At 39.4% G+C, this 18,875-nt stretch overlaps 2 protein-coding genes across 2 annotated transcripts in view; one reads left to right on the top strand and one right to left on the bottom strand.

The window, feature by feature from the left end:
- ANAPC10 (anaphase promoting complex subunit 10) overlaps positions 1 to 18,875 on the bottom strand; it is a 188,398-nt gene that overhangs the window by 13,932 nt on the left and 155,591 nt on the right. The gene's annotated exons all lie outside the window — the stretch shown is intronic.
- HHIP (hedgehog interacting protein) overlaps positions 1 to 18,875 on the top strand; it is a 74,843-nt gene that overhangs the window by 1,382 nt on the left and 54,586 nt on the right. Inside the window, exons 2-4 of the mRNA XM_074588877.1 lie at positions 5,910 to 6,105; positions 16,814 to 16,970; positions 17,795 to 17,996. Of these exons, the coding sequence (XP_074444978.1) occupies positions 5,910 to 6,105; positions 16,814 to 16,970; positions 17,795 to 17,996 (555 nt within the window). The remainder of the gene's footprint in view (positions 1 to 5,909; positions 6,106 to 16,813; positions 16,971 to 17,794; positions 17,997 to 18,875) is intronic.

Raw genomic sequence — 18,875 nt, 5'->3', positions numbered from 1 at the left:
TTTTTTCCATCCTGGTTTAGGTTTAATTAAGAATTCCTCAGTTACAACTCTGTAGTTGTCAAGGTCTGAGAGACTCTTGGAAAACTTGTGTTTCAGTCTTGCTGGCCCAAGCATAATAAAAAAAAAAATACCCAGCCTGAATCGAATTTTTATGCTCAGTTCACGGTAGATTTCACTCCATTCTCATGTAAACAGCTTCTACGAATCAACATATGTGTCTGGGTGGTATCTCTCACTTTGTTTTGTAACAAAAAGCCATATTGCATCATTTAATTTGCTCAAGTCATGCAAATAGGAAAAAATCAATAGGACAAAAAGGGGTCGACTTATCCTCCTCCCCACTAAACTGCTGCCCACACACAGAGTCCTGTTGCTTATGGCAAAAGAATAACAACAACACCATTGTGTTTGTTAGTTGGTTCACTAATGGGTGAAACTGGAGAACATCATTCTCCTTCAGTCCCCAGCTCTGTCCAAATGTTCATGCCTTTTGAGGGAGCATTTGTCCTACCCCCTCTATTCCCAGATGAGTGAGAACTGTCTTACTGCAGGTTTTCAGCTGCAGATCTCTCTTTATTCATACCATATGCAGCAGCAGTTTGAGATTCAAGGCAGATATATTTCTTCATGTTGTCTAGAGACAGTGTCATTAAGCTCCTGTGTGATAACTGAATTAAACTATAAGCTAACCACACACAGATAACCTGAAAGTTCTAGCTGGGGGAAAAAAATATTAAAAAAAAAAAAAAAAACTGGAAAATATGTCCTTAATTCACCCTGTTTGCAATGTCTCGGTGGCATATATGCTACTGAGATTATTCAGTGCTTGGAGACCCTTGTTGTAATTGGCTGAATGCAGTAAATTGGAAGTTGAATTTTGGTTAGTTTGCAATCTCCAGGCAGTTGAGGGGTTTATTCTCTTCTTACTATTCCTTGAAAATATCTTTTAATTCCCTTTGTTTTGTTTTTTGGTTTTTTTTACTAACGGTGCTAAAAACCTGATATAAATGTGAATTGACCATACCAGCTACCACAGTAGCTATTTCTGAGCTGCTGAACCTGTTTTTTTAAATACAAATTACACTTCTTAAGGAATATTATTTTACAGGGTTTTAAAATCAGGCTGGTTTTCACTAAAGATTTATGAGACTCGCAAACCTGCTTTATCATATCAATATATGTTTAGAAAAAATGTCAAAGTATGTGTCATTTATACTTGACAGAATGAGGTGGTCATTCCATAAAAGACATGGCAAACTATTATGGAATACATTTGAATGTAACTTTTCTATAAGCACATTTTTTAAACTGTGTTCTACTACAGTTCCCAAACCAACTTTTTTAAACTCCATCATATATCTACCCGATGGAGTGGCTATGACACTAAAAGAAATCTGAACGCTAGCTTCTTTTTTTTTTTTTTTTAAAAAAAAAGGCAATTGAGCATGCTCAGTTGACATTTTCATAAGAGCTTCTTGTTTAAGATGCCAGGTCTTTGAGAATTTTTGACCAAATTATTGATCTGCGTTTATAATGAAAACACTCCCACTGCCTGCGGTTTGGGGAACAGAAATGGTGCTACCATAATGAGCAGATAGAGCATTGCACTGGCTCAAGTAAGATTTTTGCATCTTGTTGTTGACATTTAACTCTTTGTCTTCTAGTTTTCTGCAGTCTCCCCTTGTTTATGAAGGGCCACTACATCCCAGTCAAACGTTGTAATATCAGTTTTTCTAAAAGTTTGCTTACAGCCTGACAGGCGCAGAAGTCCTCTCTACCTTGGATGGTTTCACAGCCAAGGCTGTCAAGGAATGGGTGAAAAGTAATTGTTTTCAAGTGTGCCCTTTTACAATCATTTGTTTGCTCTGGCTCTTTCACGAACAAAGGCTATTGTTGAACACATCCAACTAAACAAATAACTCATCTTGGGGTCCCTTTAACAGCTGCCTTAGTACAATGATCTATTTACATATTACCCTAAAATTGAAACCGAACTCTTTAATGACATAATCCAGCACTATAATACAGACGAAGCATATGTTCAACCCAACAGCTGAACAATCTCGTAAGCATATGATTTTTAGACATAAATGCTTGTATATCAAATACGGCTTAATGCAATGACTTATTTCACTGGTTTTTTTCCTGTTAACATCGAAATTACACTGTCTTTCTCAAACTAGATATGACACAGTACACAAAACAGATGACAATATTCAACTTAAAGAATTTCTGTCTATCGTGTCCTCTTCTATTTCTTCTTCTTTGCACTATTCTTTTTGTTGATAAACCAATTTAGTATGCTATGCTTTCCTGTGCATTCCAGGATTTATCTTACCTTTAGTCTACCCGTTTTACTTTCATGTGGTTAGAGATTAAAGGATGATCTTACAGATGTTGTAAATTAGTCAGCAGCAGGCATAATCATTATTAGGCATGTTGCAATAAATGTTTGGAAGTTTTACATATTTTCCAGAGCACAGTTAGTTTAAACCACTGCAGTTTGATGGTTTCACATACGACTTTAAAAATTGAAGCAGGAAATTAGTTTACATTTCTTCAAAAGACCAAAGCCATTGTCAACTTTAAGGTCATTTTCAAAATAGAGATCCAACAGAAAAGCTTCATTCAAACAAGTATTTCAGCTTTCGCTTAAATCTGGTTTAATATACTCCAGGATAAATACATTATCGATTTACTGAAATTCAGAATAGAATGGTTGTCCTATCTCCCAGCCAGGACAGAGTTCTACATCAGACCTCACACAGAGCAAACGTTACCGCCCTATTTTGCTTGAGCATTCTAAAAGTTAAATAACATCGTACTTGATTTTCAGATAATTGATTGACTCTCATTCCTTAATCTTCCGATTAGCTATTATATGACCAAGATTCATTCCAGAAATGACATGAGGGGGTGAATTCCTGTGGTTAATTCCTGGATAGCAGCTGCTCAGGGGGATTAGGATCCTTTTGTCTTAACTTTGAGGACTGAAATGTTGGCAAGCATTACTTCTCCTGTATCACCAGGCAACGTCAATTACGTTTTCCACAAGAAACAGTAAATTAGCTTTGCTATCCTGTAGCTTTTTTTTTTTTTCCCCTGTTCACAATGCCTTCTGGAGTCTTCCAGTAGAAGTACAGTTTTCTATCTGCATCACTGGAGTTAATTCAATAAACACACTCAGTATTTACCTAGAAATACCTCATGTTTACTTGTACTTCTAAACAGACAGTCATACTGCTACCACAAGAAAGCCTACTGCCTGAGATCAACTCCCTGATGAAAACATCCCAGACTTTTGCAAAGCAGGTGATACTGCTGAATGTAGGCAAGTACTTAGAAGAGTCTGTAGTCATGCTGTACTTTCCTTCTTTCCTTTGGTGGAAACACCAAAACAGGTCATTTCATTCTTACTTCAGGAGAGTTCTCAGCTTTTTGGTGACATAATGTTGTTTAAAAGTAGCATTTAATGTCTAGTGCATTCAGTCATCCCCTATTGGCTTCAGACTTTGTTCTATTTGGCAGACAATGACTTGACTGAATTATACAGGCCACTTCTCACCAGAACCACAGCAGTGCAAGGTACCAAGGTCAGGATGCCATCATCCCTTAAGAAAGTCCAGCTAATGCAGAAGATTGCTTCAGCAGTGTGGATTACTGCAAGCATATAAAGTCTGTTCTCTACTACCTGGATTGCAATCCTACGCAGTATTAAGTCAAGTTCAAAGTTTTAGTTATTATGTATTTTGGTTATAGTTTATTGTAGTCGTCATTATATTTTTATTTCTTGTCTTCAAGGCATTTTCCCCCAGATCTACCATATCTAGAACAACATCTGAAACTCAAGAAAGAAGACTAAGGCTAACAGTTCTGCTGCTATGGCCCAAATGAGCAATCTAGCAAAAAAATCTAAACTTTTTCAGGAGGGCTGGGACTGTGGAAAGAATTCCCCAAAGAATTCAGGGCCAATGCAAACCTTTTGCCATACATGCAATTAATAGACTACTGTCTTCAAGGTTTAAAAGAAAAAAAAAAAGACAAACCCTTTCCAAAGGAAGATGTGAGACAATTATATTCCCAAGAAGGGTCTGAAGAGAGATAATATACCATACGTGGCAGATGTTAGTCACATTACTTAATTGCAGGTGCTATGAAGCCGAGGATAGTCTGAGAACAGATAGTCTAAAGAACAGAACATTTCATGCATTTAATGGTCCTGGCAAATCTGGAAGAATTGTTTTTGAAGCCAATGGTAGCTCTTCCAGAATAATGGTAGAAGCCAAAGGATGTTCTTCTAATCAGTGGTCCAACTTCTGCCACTAAACTATAGTACACATTTTGGATGGTCTTTTGACAATATATGTAGTGTAAGACTAAATTTTCCTGGAAAAAGCTCATCTTCTAAGTTAAGGTTCCTTTAAATAGGATTTTGTGTAACTGTACAGGCCATATATTGTGTAATATTTTGAATACGTATCTGTTTAAAGCAATGGAGAGTGCATTTCTCTCAACTGAGGTTTATGTAACTATGATCCATAAATAAAATGCTGAGTTCAGAACTGTGTTATCAAAGTACTGCATCCTAGAAGACAGCCAACCTATGAGACAACATACTCAAACATATCAAGAGTCTTCACGCATTGAATAACTTATTTTATATCAAAAGCAATTTTGATAATTCCCTTCAATGTTATGTTGCAAGGGAATGGCATTGGAAAGTCCTTCTACAAATCAGCTCAGAGACATGAACTATAGCAAAACTGAGTCAGTATTTTCAAATGCGCTATTTACAAATATGTACAAATTTTACAGAATACAAATATTTACAACACCAATGTTTCTTAATATAATTGTCTTACAGCCTTTGTTTAGAACTGCATTAAACAAATAGCAGAAAGAACCTGAGCTTTGTTTTTGCCTTGGATCAGATTCAGGCCCTCTCAACTGAGAACACATTTCCCACTACCCACCAGTGGGATGAATGATCAAAAAACAATCCATGTGGTTAACAATAGATTAACAAAATGCACTGCATTCAAAGACTAATAAAGACGACTACGCTGTTTTCCATTATTTTTCACGATTTGATGACATTGCGCTCCTTAGGCTCCTGTGTTTACTTAAACACATCATCAGTCGTGGTTTCGTGCTTCTTCAAGTACTATGCATAATATATGCTCTTTTTTCAGGACAAAGTTGCAGTTTCAATATCGAGACAAACAAGATGTTATGAACAAATTCTACTTTTTCACTTATAAAAAGGCCTGTCTGAAAACATACAGCTTGTCCCAACTCCAAGTAGTTTGCATTAGAGAGAACAAAGACCAGGGCAGCATTTAAAGCATGAAAAATCCAAGGCACCTGCTGAACTCCACAGCGGTTGTTTCAGTAGCTGGACTGCGATAGCATTCAAGATACAACTATTAACAAATACCTAGATATGATTTTCCTGCTGTGTTTTGATGGTAGAACTTTAATTTTCAGTCTCTAAATACTTGAATAGGTCACCGTACAAGTTAGGGTTTTAAGTATTTCTCGTAAGAGAGGTGGGTAGAAGGCCTGCTGCTGTAGCTCCTCTTTATATAAATGATCCCTCTAGTTCAGAGATTGTCTACGTGATTAAGAGATTGCAGGCGTGAGTCCATAAAATAACTTGAGTACTATTATTCTTATCTGAGAAAGAGACGCAAGTGCTTAAAATCTCACTGTACTAATGACATATTGCACATTTCATAGGAATAATTTTTGCACTTCTGAAGCAGTGACATGAAACCTGATGCATTTATGCTAACTGTGTTGGTTCCTCTAGCACTATTTATTACATTAGATCATGCAATCTTTTTTGTGTGTGTGTAAGATGGGGAAACAGGTCGTATATTTATTTGTCTCTGGTTTGTGGCTTGCAGATACTTTCTGTTACCAACAACACAGAATGTGCGAAGCTACTGGAGGAAATCAAATGTGCACACTGCTCACCTCACGCTCAGAATCTATTCCACTCACCTGAGAAAGGGGAAACACCTGAAAGAGAACTAACTCTTCCCTACCTGTGCAAAGACTATTGTAAAGAATTCTATTATACTTGCAGAGGTCACATACCAGGTAAAACCTATAACAAAATACGGGGCTAAAGGATGTCTGTTTTGAAATGTTGATGTTGCCTGAGCCGTCACAGATCCAGCTCTTCACTTGGTACAATCCTCATTGAAACCCAGGGGATTTTGCCCAAGCAAAGACAGAATAACTCAGGGTCTTCACAGCAGATTTTATGTAGTGAGGCAAGTATTTTGAGCACTTTCTTGCCAGCCTCCTGGTAAACTCCATGAAACACAGGATTGTTTGTCATCCAAGGCACCTGAAACTATTACCTTTGCTGAAATATCAGCATGTTCATTCAAATCATGTAAACAAGTAGTTGGCCATCCAAAAGGCTATTCTAAATGATAGATAGCTTTAAAATGCAAGTAATAAAGGATGCTGTCTGTTTGCTGTAGACTCTAAAACCTGATGTATGAAGTGTTTTTTCTGGTTTTGTTACCCTAGAAACTGATGTTTTTTCCACAGGGTTTAAAGCCCATTGAACTCGAAGGGAGCTATTTGATAGACTTCTGTGATCTTTGACTCACTTCCAACATGCTGTTAACAACCAAATTCTTAACTAACTTAACACTTCCTCAGCGTAGTCAGTAGAGTTAGCTGGAAATAACCAAAACCAGAATTTGACCTGTGTTGTCTAAGGCAGTCACCAAATGCGTGCTATCACTTGTAACTATATCAACAAAATAACCACAGAAGATGGTTCTATTAGAAATACTGTCTTAATACACTATTATATTAAATAACATCTTTTGTATTCTCAATAGTAAATTATTTATATGTTTAAGACTGTCATTTTTAAACTATGCTTTTTTCCCTGTCCAAACACTACTCATAAATAATGCCACACAGGAGAAAATAATTAAACTGGTTAAGATTATTTTTTTTACTAGCAACACAGACTGGAAAGAAGAGTTGATAACGATATGAAAAATGAATTTGTGAATAGTCATATTTCACATATGAACACAGCTTTGTAATATAATATAAAAATATTTGAGTAAAGGGGATAGTTTAAGTGGATGAGATTTGGAGGAGGGTTTTTTCATTGCATGCGTACAGTGTGTACTTGTTTTCTCTGAAATCCCAAGAGTGCAGGGGTTTTTTTGCAGCGTTCTTTTATTGACTTGAGAAAACATTTTGAATTTACTTACTTTTTCCCTTTGCTGTGGTTTAACATGTATCTCAACCCATTCAAATATGAAAATATTATTATTGTCTTTATAAACTAAGACATGTTTCTAAGGCTTTCTTAAACCAGCTGTTTCTTGCTCTTTATCACATTCCCCAAAGCAAAGCAGAATAGATCACAGTTGCCAAGACTGCCTGCTGAACAGCGATAACAGATTAGATATTCTAGATGTTTGGCCCATATAAGAAGTCAGCACAAAGACTTTTTTTGACATGAGTTTGCAGCTAGCGCAAATGATTAGCATATTCTGCAGAGCAAGTCCCTCCCCGTTGTTCTGTGAAAATCTGTGTTTCTGAGGAAACAATATGTTTAATTGGGAAAAGTGAAAGAGGGGAAAAGGGAGAAAGAAGGAGGAGGCGGAGGGAGGGAGAGAGAATGAGAAAGGGCTGAGCAGCACAGGAGCTACGGCCACAGGAACCTCACTCCTCAGATCAACATATGTGGTGACGAATGACAAATTTATTTTTCTACAAAGTCTGTGTATATGTAAAACTGCTGAAGTGCATCAAGATGTCAAGTGCTTTTTCTGACCACCCAGGTTGCCTTGAAAGATAACCAGATGAAAGCATAGCTTTAGCGCTGGACAGAGCACGGCGCTTTGCAGGGAAAGAGCTCGCATACTTCAGCGTCGGTTAAAATAAGATTTTTCCTACATCAATCAGAGGCTAATAAGCGTTCGAAATACTTGTTCTGAAAGTGGGTTGGGCTAACAGAAAGTTGTCGCGTACCTACATCCAACAACAGGGTTAATTTGGTGACTTGACTGCTATGTAGGGTTGTTGAAACCTATACTAGTACTTCCTGAAGGTATTATTTAAGTAAGATTTAATAGCCTTATACATTCTAAAATATAAATAATCACAATAACAACTTATTTGGGTTTTCTGTTTTACTCGTGAGACCTGTATATCCATAATAATATTTATTGCAAAAGAAAGGAAAAAATAGAAAATGTGGAAGCTATGTTTTCAGTTTAGCTTGGAGGATTTAACAAAGAGTTGGAAATTAACAGGCCCCCAAACCCAAGGTCTTTGGCAATGATTCACTGAGCAATTGTTAAAAAGTCAAATAATTACTCTTCCTCCATTAGGGGGTGTTAATTGTTTCTGAACACCAATACAAAGGAGTTTAAGGAAATTGCTGACTACAAAAATAATTTTATCCGCTAAGTCCTGCACAAATGAGAAATATTATTAGCGATTTAAGATAGCAAGCATCTTTTATGGAACTGAAATTTTAGCAGTACATATTAACCAAGACAACTGAGAAATTATACATCATTTCTTTTGATGAGTTATCTCCAGAAATTAATTTGTTCTATCTGGTTTTGCAATGACAAAAACTCTAGCTGATCCTTGGTTAACTCTTTTGAAGACAGCAGTCTGCCCACCAGTTATGACTGTATCAGAAATTCCATTGACTTCTTTAGGAATATCCAAAGAAAAAGTGGACCAAATTCTTTATTAAAACACAATAATGACAATAGCTGTTAGGATTATATGGATATGTCACTGCAGGACAGTGTAATCTTTCACGAATTCTATGAGATTAGAACTTCCCTGCTTCATCTCAGGTGACTGTTCTCAATATTTCTCATCTATCTTTACTACGAACCTCAGTTTAAGTGATTACTGATGGGGACACTGGAGTTAAGTGACTTAAGGAACTATCTTCAAACAATATGAATTTTAAGTTTTCTGAGGTCATAGAATCAAAGAATCATTTAGGTTGGAAAAGACACTGGAGATCATCAAGTCCAACCGTAAACCTAACATTGCCAACTCCACCACTAAACCATGTCCCCAAGCGCCACATCTACACGTCTGTTAAAGAACACCAGGGATGGTGACTCAACCACTTCCCTGGGCAGCCTGTTCCAGTGCTTGACAACTGTTTTGGTGAAGAAATTTTTCCTAATATCCAGTCTAAACCTTCCCTGGTGCAACTTGAGGCCATTTCCTCTTGTTCTATCGCTTGTTACTTGGGAGAAGGGACCAACACCCACCTCACTACAACCTCCTTTCAGGTAGTTGTAGAAAGCGATAAGGTCTCCCCTCAGCCTCCTTTTCTCTAGGCTAATCAACCCCAGTTCCCTCAGCTGCTCCTCATAAGATTTGTTCTCTAGACCCTTCACCAGCTTTGTTATCCTTCTCTGGAGACGCTACAGAATCTCCATGTCTTTCTTGTAGTGAAGGGCCCAAACTGAACACAATATTTGAGGTGCAGCCTCACCAGTGCTGAGTATAGGGGGGCAATCACTTCCCTAGTCCTGCTGGCCACATTATTTCTGATATGGATGCTGTTGGCCATCTTGGCCATCTGGGCACTGCAGGCTCATATTCAGCCAGCTGTCAACCAACACCTCCAGGTCCTTTTCCACCGGCCAGCTCTCCAGCCACTCTTCCTCAGGCCTGTAGCGCTGCATGAGGTTGTAACGCAAGTGCAGGACCCAGCACTTGGCCTTGCTGAACCTCATACCGTTGGCCTCAGCCTATCAATCCAGCCTGTCCAGATCCCTCTGCAGAGTCTTTCTACCCACAGGCAGATCAACACTGTGTTGTCTGCAAACTTACTGAGGGCGTTTAAGGTATTAAGCAGAACCGTCCTCAATACCGAGCCCTGGGGAGCAAACACCATTTGTGACCGGCCACCAACTAGATTTAACTCCATTCACCACCACTCTCTGGGCCCAGCGATCCAGCCAGTTTTTTACCCAGTGAAGAGAACATCTGTCCAAGCCATGAGCAGCCAGTTTCTCCAGGAGAATGCTGTGGAGAAACCGTGTCAAAGTCTTTACTAAAGTCTAGGTAGACAACATCCACAGCCTTTCCCTCATCCACCAAGCAGGTCACCTTGTCATAGAAGATCAGGTTAGTCAAGCAGGACCTGCCTTTCCTAAACCGATGCTGACCGCGTCTGGTTGTCCTGTACATGCCATGTGATGGCACTCAGGATGATCTATTCCATAACCTTTCCTCACACCGAGTTCAGACTGACAGGCCCGTAATTCCCCAGATCCTCTTTCTGGTCCTTCTTGTAGATGGGCGTCACATTTGCTAACCTCCAGTCAACTGGGACCTCCCCGGTTAGCCAGGACTGCTGATAAATGATGGAAAGTGGCTTGGTGAGCCCTTCCGCCAGCTCTCTCAGTACCCACGGGTGGATCCCATCCAGCCCCATAGACTTGTGTGTGTCAAAGTGGTGTAGCAGGTTGCTAACCATTTCCCCTTGGATTATGAGGGCTTTGTTCCGCTCCCCATCCCTGTCTTCTAGCTCAGGGGTCTGGGTACTCAGGGAACAACTGGTCTTATTGTTAAAGACTGAGGCAAAGAAGGCATTAAGTACCTCATCCTTTTCCTCATCCTTGGTCACTATGTTTCCCCCTGCATCTAATAAAGGATGGAGATTGTCCTTAGGCCTCCTTTTGTTGCTAATGTATTTATAGAAACATTTTTTATTCTTTTTTTGTTAGTAGTCAGATTAAGTTCTAGTTGGGCTTTGTCCCTTCTGATTTTCTCCCTGCATAACCTCATGACCCTCCTTCTAGTCCTCTTGAGTTGCCTGCCCCTTCTTCCAGAAGTCCAAAGAATCAAAATCTTTCCAGAACCAAAAACTATCATTTTATGATCGCTATGCCCAAGACAGCCTCCAACCATCACATTACCCACAAGGCCTTCTATGTTTGCAAACAACAGGTCCAGCGGGGCACCTTCCCTAGTTGGCTGACTCACCAGCTGTGTTAGGAAGTTATCTTCTGCACCCTCCAGGAACCTCCTAGACTGTTTCCTCTCCACTGTATTGTATTTCCAGCAGACATCTAGTAAGTTGAAGTCCCCCATGAGAACAAGGGCTAATGACTGTGAGACTTCTCCCAGCTGCTTATAAAATATTTCATCTGCCTCTTCATCCTGGTTGGGCTGTCTATAACAGGCTCCCACCACGATATCTGCCTTGTTCATTCAACCCTATCATCACCACCATCAAGCTCTAGACATTCCCTAACATACAGGCCTACCCCACTGCCTCTCCTTCCTTGCCTATCCCTTCTGAAGAGTTTATAGCCATCCATTGCAGCACTCCAGCTGTGTGAGTCATCCCACCATGTTTCCATGATTGCAACTAGATCATAGTTTTCCAGCTGCACAGTGGCTTCCAAATCCTCCTGTCTGTTGCCCATGCTGCATGCATTGGTGTAGATGCACTTCAGTTGGGCTATTGATCCCACCACCTTTGTGGGGGGAGAAGCCCTAATTCCTACATGACAATTCTCAGGTGCTTCCGTGGTTTCTAACACATCAATATCTCTTGCGTCTTTGCTGCCACATGGATCTCCATCCCCTACCTCCACTGAGACAGCACACCTTCCCTCAAACATTGGTGAGCCACCCCCAGGCTTATCTCTAGCAAGCCTGGGTTTACCCCTTTCCCTCTCCAAATCTTGTTTAAAGCTCTTTCAATGAGCCGTGCTAACTCCTGTGCAAAGATCCTTTTCCCCATTTGAGACAGTTGTACCCCATCTGTCACGAGCATGCCTGGTGTCGTGTAGACTGACTAAAATGCTGCTAGTGACACCAGGCTCAGAGCCAGGTATTGATCTCCTGGCTCTTCCTGTTTCTTCCCTCATCATTCCCTGCAACTGGAAGGATAGAGGAGAACCCTACTTGTCCTCCTGATCCCTTAACTAGTCCTCCCATGGCCCTGAAGTCTGTCTTGATTGCCCTCAGACTTCTTGTTGCAACTTTATCACTGCCTACCTGAAAAATCAATAATGGGTAATAATCTGAGGGCTGTACCAGGGTAGGAAGCTTTCTCTTCACATCTTTAACCCAGGCCCCAGGGAGGCAGCAGATTTCCCTAAGAAGTGGGTCCTGTCTGTATATTGGGCCTTCTGTTCCCCTCAGGAGAGAGTCTCCTATGACAATAACCTGTCTTTTTTTTTCTTTATGGAAGTGGTTTTGACACAAGGCGTAGGCTGACTTAACCTTGGCAACACCTCCAAGCTAGATGAACCATTGTCCTCATTTTTGTTCGGTTCCATTTGTGCAGCCTCATACCTATTATGCAAGGGCGCCTGGGAAGGTGGCATAGTCACAGAGGAGACGTGCCTGCTGCACCGGGCAGGAACTTGTCCGTCATTGTCCCCTACTCCTTAAGTCACCACATTCGGCCAGGTAGAGAGAGTATAGGGCATCCTCCATATCATGCGTCCTGTCTCCCTGTTGGGGCTGTCCCAGGGATAGTAGAGAAAACCATCTAATATTTATTGTTAATACAGCTAGTAAAGAAAGGCACGGCTGATTCTCCCTTTGGGCATGAGCAGAAACTTGATCCATGCCAGCTGAAGAGACGTATTCTAAGGAACAAACTTGTGCCACAGCCATGGTGCATTCTGCCATCTGAGGACATAAGACAGATTTTGAACTACGTGCCCTCCATTATTTTCATTTGAAGAAAATCATTCCAGATGATTGTGGGTGAATTCAGATCCAGGCCCAAATCTGAATCCGGGCATTACCAGAAGGGATACGCAATATTATTCTTTTTAACTTTAAACAGGGGCACTCCAGCCCAAAATGCTGGAAATCCAAGAAATTCTGCAACCCACACAAAACTTTCAGAAGTTCTAACGTAGGAAAATAATAGTGGCTTATAATGTCACTCCTGCTAACAAGAGCATTGAGGGGATTAACCCTGGCACTGCCTGTGTGCAGGTACGTGCAATGTGCGAGTATAAGAAGGGGGCCACTGGTCACTTGAAAACCAGTAGGAAGTGATGTGAGCTACCACTGAACTGATTACATTTTGAAAGAAGCAACCTGGAATCACATCTTTGACTTAGTTTTCACCAAGAGTTGCGAAGAGAGAGGAGAATGTGCGTTTTGTGGAAAAATTCACATCTAGCTGTCAAAAGCGCAAATCAGAAAAAAACCCAAAAAAACCCCAAACCAGGAAACTGCTTCTTTTACACGATACTGAACTGTATGCAGGAGTAAAGGAGGTGAGCCTGATTTCCAGGTGCTGTCTAAGCCAGTGTAGGTCTACTCAGATGAGTGGATGATACTCAATCCCGTGTGCGATGCAAACAAGGAAGGGAGCAAATAGGAACTCGACTTGCTGTAAAGAGAGGGACAAACGCTACCACAACATCTGAGTTGTATATCAAAGAGAAGAGGCGGGGGGGGCAAGCAAGGAATCCAGCAAAGCAGAATTTGGTGAAGGTAGGCTAGGAAGGAAGATACAATGTGAGGAATAACTGATCGCAAAGACAAGTGGAGAGAGGAGGTGAGGATCAGCTGAGAGCAGGAGTTTTCCTTTGAAAAGGCTTGAAATCATGCAACTTACTTATTCCACAGTTTTTTATAAAGGCGAACACAGAAAGCCTTCACTGTAACTGCTCTACCTGACAAGTCTGTAGTTTGATTCTTGTTTGCAAGACAGAAAGTTTTAAAAGCACAGAAATGCAAGCCCGTGCAAAATCTGACATGTACAACGCTTAAAAACATTAAGTTTAATCTTCCTTTGTGATTTCAGTTTTCTTTGTTAACATGGGCACTGCTCTGTCAACACATACACAGCTGGTAGGAAATTTGTAATGATATGTCTGAGTCTTCTGAAATAAAGTAATAAGAACGGAAATTCACACAGGACCAAATGTAGCAGTCCTTATTAGGCACAGTTCTCATAGGGGACAGTGACAGAGCTGTATTTGAATAAACCCAGACTGAGCAAAATGATCTTTTTTTTTCTTCTTCCCCTCCAAACAATTCGAGTGCTTAGGGGCACTTGTCAGGGACCATTCTGGACACTGTACAAACACCGAACAAAATGGCAAACTCTGCACTAAAGACCTTAAAATTTAAGCACGATAAGGAAAACATGAAATGGCTACAAGCAGATAGGAGAGTAGAAGCAAATGTTTTTCTAACTGTCTGTAAGTGAAGCTGTTAGTATGCTGAATCTAGCCTCTATAACACAAGCAGATTTTTATTTTTGTAAGTTACTGTGTTTTTTAGAGAACAAAATTCCATCCCTAATACACAGGTGAAACTGTATTTACAGAGGTTACATTCCTCCCAGTAACGCAACATTTTAGCAATTTACTGACTGATTTTCATAGTTTAATTCAAACCGCATTTTTTATGAGCATTTCTAACAAAAATGGAACGTAAGCCTTATCCTTTGTTGGAACCTGCTGATGGGTTTGCTAAATAGCAGAAGGCAACTGCAGTGCAACACGTACTTAAGTGCATGATAAAATATTTCATAAGGAAAAGGGATTAGTCTTACATATAAGAAAAGGCATCGCATAAGGCATTAGTCAAGTGAGTTTGCATCTGATTGATTGTTATTTGAGATGAACACGTACCGAGTAAACAATATGATCATAATATGCTTTTAGTTTTTCTGACTAAAAATAACATTCAAGCCAAGAGTAGTTTATCTTTAGTAAACAGTAGATGGTACACTTGGAAAATTCTAGAAATTCTTCGAAATTGTACACCTCTAATTTGCTGTTGTATTTCTCGAATGACCTTCTATGCCTAGAGAAATAAATTATTAAAGACAAAACTCTGTATTCTTAAGTCAAATAATTCAACAGCAAGATTTTAGATTACCTTTGATTTTGGCATTATATCTACAAGCCTTGGAATACTACTCTGTGATTATATCGGAGTTCCTCTTCAGTTGTTCCACTTGAAATTATATCTCCCATTTTCTCCAAATAACTACTATAAATTAAAACCAGCTCCTCAGAGATGATATTTACTGAAGCTCCAAATCATGGTAATTAAACTTTCACACCACAACATACTACCATGTGTTTCCAGAGATTATTTTATAGAAACCAAAGGCAGGCTTTGTCATATTATTTTTCCAATATTTTTAAAGGAAGATGCATATGAAAAGAAGTATAGTTGGGTGGGAAAGGCTTTCCACTCCACAAAAATTCTGGGATCTAAAAAATTTTCCTATTCCACATAAGGAAGAAATTGAACTCTTTCGAAATTTTCCATGAAGAAAGCCACAGAGAGACCACCCCAGGATAGCTAATAAAGTCGTTCTTAGGACATTTACTTGGGAAATGGGAGACTTAGGGTCAAACTCTTGCCTGACAGATGAGGGGCATTGACCTGAATATTCCTCTTCCTAATGAAACACCCTAATTACAAGACATTGGAGTATAATGATATGAGGTTTGCTGTCTGTTTCTCTCTTTTTCATTTAGACCAGAAGTTTGAGTTTGGACCAGAAACTTCATGTTAACTAAATTTTGTCAAAACTGATAATGTTTCTGAAAGAGCTTTGCTTTTAAGAAATTGGCATTTTCCAATGAAACACAGCTGTCCCTGATCAGCTCTTATTGTACGTTGTAAGCCAGAGGTTTTATGGCCAAGATCTATGGATTACTGCATTATTCACAAGTGGTAAAGCCATGCATAAATTAGGCCTCTAATTCCGATTAAGTGCTAATTCTGTGTATTCTATGAGTTATGTTCTGGACCATAGTACATCCTCAGACAGTATGCCAATAACGCAAAGAGGAACGAAGGTAACTTAAGACATATTATCTTAACATCTGTTTTAGTAAAATAGGACATGTATAACTAGCCAAATTCTATCTTCTTAGATTTAATACTAGTGATTAAAAACTGGATAGAAATGACTAGAAGTAGGTTTGCAGACAGAAAGAGATATTTTTGCTGTCATTAAACATAGTGCAGTATCAGTAGCGGCAGGGTTTTCCTCAAAGGCTCTCATTTTACCAACTTCTTGTTTCCCTGGGTCTTCAAACTCCTTCCCATTTCAACCTAAAACCTAAAGACCACCTTTCACCCGAGCCAGTTTAAAGCCAGCTAGAGTGCAGCATGTGCCATACCCCCCTTTCCAGGGAATGGGGGCTGAGGAAGGAGACCTCATGGTGGGACACTGTCTTCACCCAGTCTAATGCCAGGAGCCAGCCAGAGGCCAACTGCATGGCAACACCGTGCAGTTTTCAGAAGCACTTCTCGCTTTCTGAGACAACTAATTATTCACCTCTCCGACTGATGTCCTTTGCTGCCAGCATTCCACAAAGTCTTGCCTGCATGTCTTTCACTGAGATTTTTACTACAACAAGCCCCTTTAAACAAAAAAAGTTAAATGAAAGCCGCTCAAGCTATTTTACAGCAGATACTACACAATTAATAAGGTTAAAATCAGGGAAAAGTGTATCACAGCCTCAACTCTGAACTTTGTCTCCCAATTTTTTAATAAGTGAACTGTAGCATCATTTGGAATGAATTACTGTTATTATTTAAGCACACTGAAAATGAGGTTTAATACAAATACAGATGAATAAACTGTAAAAGGTAATACTCAGTTTGTATTTATTCAGGGCAGGCCTTTTTTGCAGATAGCACTTTGTTTAAAATGACTTCTTTTTCCACTCAATATATAATCTATTTAAAGATTAGTTTGACGGCACAAAACTGCAGACATGACAACACACTAAATATTTGTATGCTCTTTTGCATTTTTAAGGTTTTCTCCAAACTACAGCTGATGAGTTTTGCTTTTACTATGCAAGAAAAGATGGTGGTGTATGCTTTCCAGATTTTCCAAGAAAACAAGTGCGAGGGCCAGCTTCTAACTCCCTGGACCACATGGAAGAATATGACAAAGAGGAAGAGATCAGCAGGTTCATAAAGATAAATGTTGTTTAATCTGAAAAAAACCCCTAGCAAAGCCTGTGGTTTTCACAGTGAAACAGCTCAGTGTGTGCTTATGCTCAGCAGCTGTGCTTTCCAGATGTTACTTTCTTTTGCTGCTGCTAGTGTACATCGAAAGAGAAAGTTACATCAGCTTCAATATTTCAGTGCCATTTGATATTTGCGTTGCTGAAAAGGTGTTAGAATCCCGGTTTGATCCACCCTGTGGATCTTGGTTATGGTCCACCCTGTGGATCATACATACTTCTAAGAAGTCACTTCTACCTGAATTTAATATTACTAAAGAACTACAGTAAGTTTATTAGTAAAGTATTTATTTCATGATTTTCAATTTATTTCATTCATGTATTTTTCATTGTGAAAATAGCTAAATTAGATTATCCTATAATAAGTCATTATTTTTAAATGGGTTTTAGAAGCCAGATTTTGTCAAATGGCTGGAATTTACTGTGTTTTACAGTAAATTTACAGCAGAATATTCATCTATAGAATTATATTTATAAATTGTTTTCTCTTTTTTCTACCGTTTTTTCCTCTCCTATTCCTCTGCATTTCAGATCTAAGATGAATTAATTTCCTCTTTCTTGTATACAAACTAAATTTTGCTCAAGTGACATTCAAACTGATTTTCATTATTATCTGCTTGCATACTGTCAAGGAAATAATTTATTCTGGATTGTATAACCGTGTTTTTAATATCACTGCAGAACAATCATTTTATCTTTTGGGGACTTTGTTGTGTCATAGTTTGGAGAAAAAAGAAATGTCTCACTATTTTTTAATATTTTTTTAGAAAACACAAGCACAACTGCTTCTGCATTCAGGAGGTTGTAAGTGGACTAAGGCAGCCTGTTGGAGCGGTACATTGTGGGGATGGATCCCATCGGCTCTTTATTCTTGAGAAAGAAGGATACGTGAAGATTTTCAGTCCTGAAGGAGACATACTCAAGGAACCTTTTTTGGATATACACAAGCTTGTTCAAAGTGGAATAAAGGTTGGATTTTTTACTTATCTGTTTATATTTTAGCCTGTGTGAGGGGAAAAAGGGAAGAAACTTTTTTCAGAAACTATTTTAATTTAAATAATAGAAAAGAAGACTAATGACCACAGACATTACAGTTCTATCTGGCAAAGAAGTGAAAACTTCCTTGTTTCAGGAAGGGAAAACATAGCGTCTTATAACTGTCATCACAGTTTTTCTCTTTCCCTTCATTTTTCCCTCACTTTAAATTCAGAAGAAACTATCCAACACTAGCATCCCACGGCATTATCTTTGTATTTTCATCCTTTGGGCTCAATTCCATCCCACTGAATTCAGCCAAGTTTTGCTGTGATTCCAGTGGGAGCAAGTTTGGCTCAGGGCATCCCCTGACCCGTGGGTGCTCAGTGATGTCCCAGGAGCCGGATACAGGAGTGTCCAGGGGACAGGAGTGCTCAGGGACGCCCGGGAGAGGGACAGGAGTGCTCAGTCCCTCTTGGCCCAACCTCAAACATGGCACAAGCTACCCTTGCTGGGAGGCTGCTTTAAAACGGTATGTGTTTGAGATACACATAAAAAATGACTGAACCTCTAAATTCAGACGTGTGGTTGGGTTGGTTCAACAGCTTTCATCGTGTTTAATGGGAAAACTTCCATGGTCAGGGGAGGGAATGGTGACTGGGCAATGATGGGAATACACTGGAGGGTAGAGGTAAGATATTACATCTAGGTATGAGGTAAGTACTGCTGGAAAACTCGTAAGTCTATTGGGGGATATTTTACTTTGGAAATGTTGTTAGATGTTGTTGTTCCATGTTGATTTCTTGTCGCATTTTAGAGTAGTAATGCAAGTAAAATCCACATATATATATATATATATATCAAATTTAAAGT

This window comes from Larus michahellis, chromosome 5 (genome assembly GCF_964199755.1).
Source record: "Larus michahellis chromosome 5, bLarMic1.1, whole genome shotgun sequence".
NCBI classification, from domain to species: domain Eukaryota; kingdom Metazoa; phylum Chordata; class Aves; order Charadriiformes; family Laridae; genus Larus; species Larus michahellis.
The sequence above is the reverse complement of the archived record's forward strand: the minus strand, read 5'-3'. Positions and strand labels throughout refer to the sequence as shown.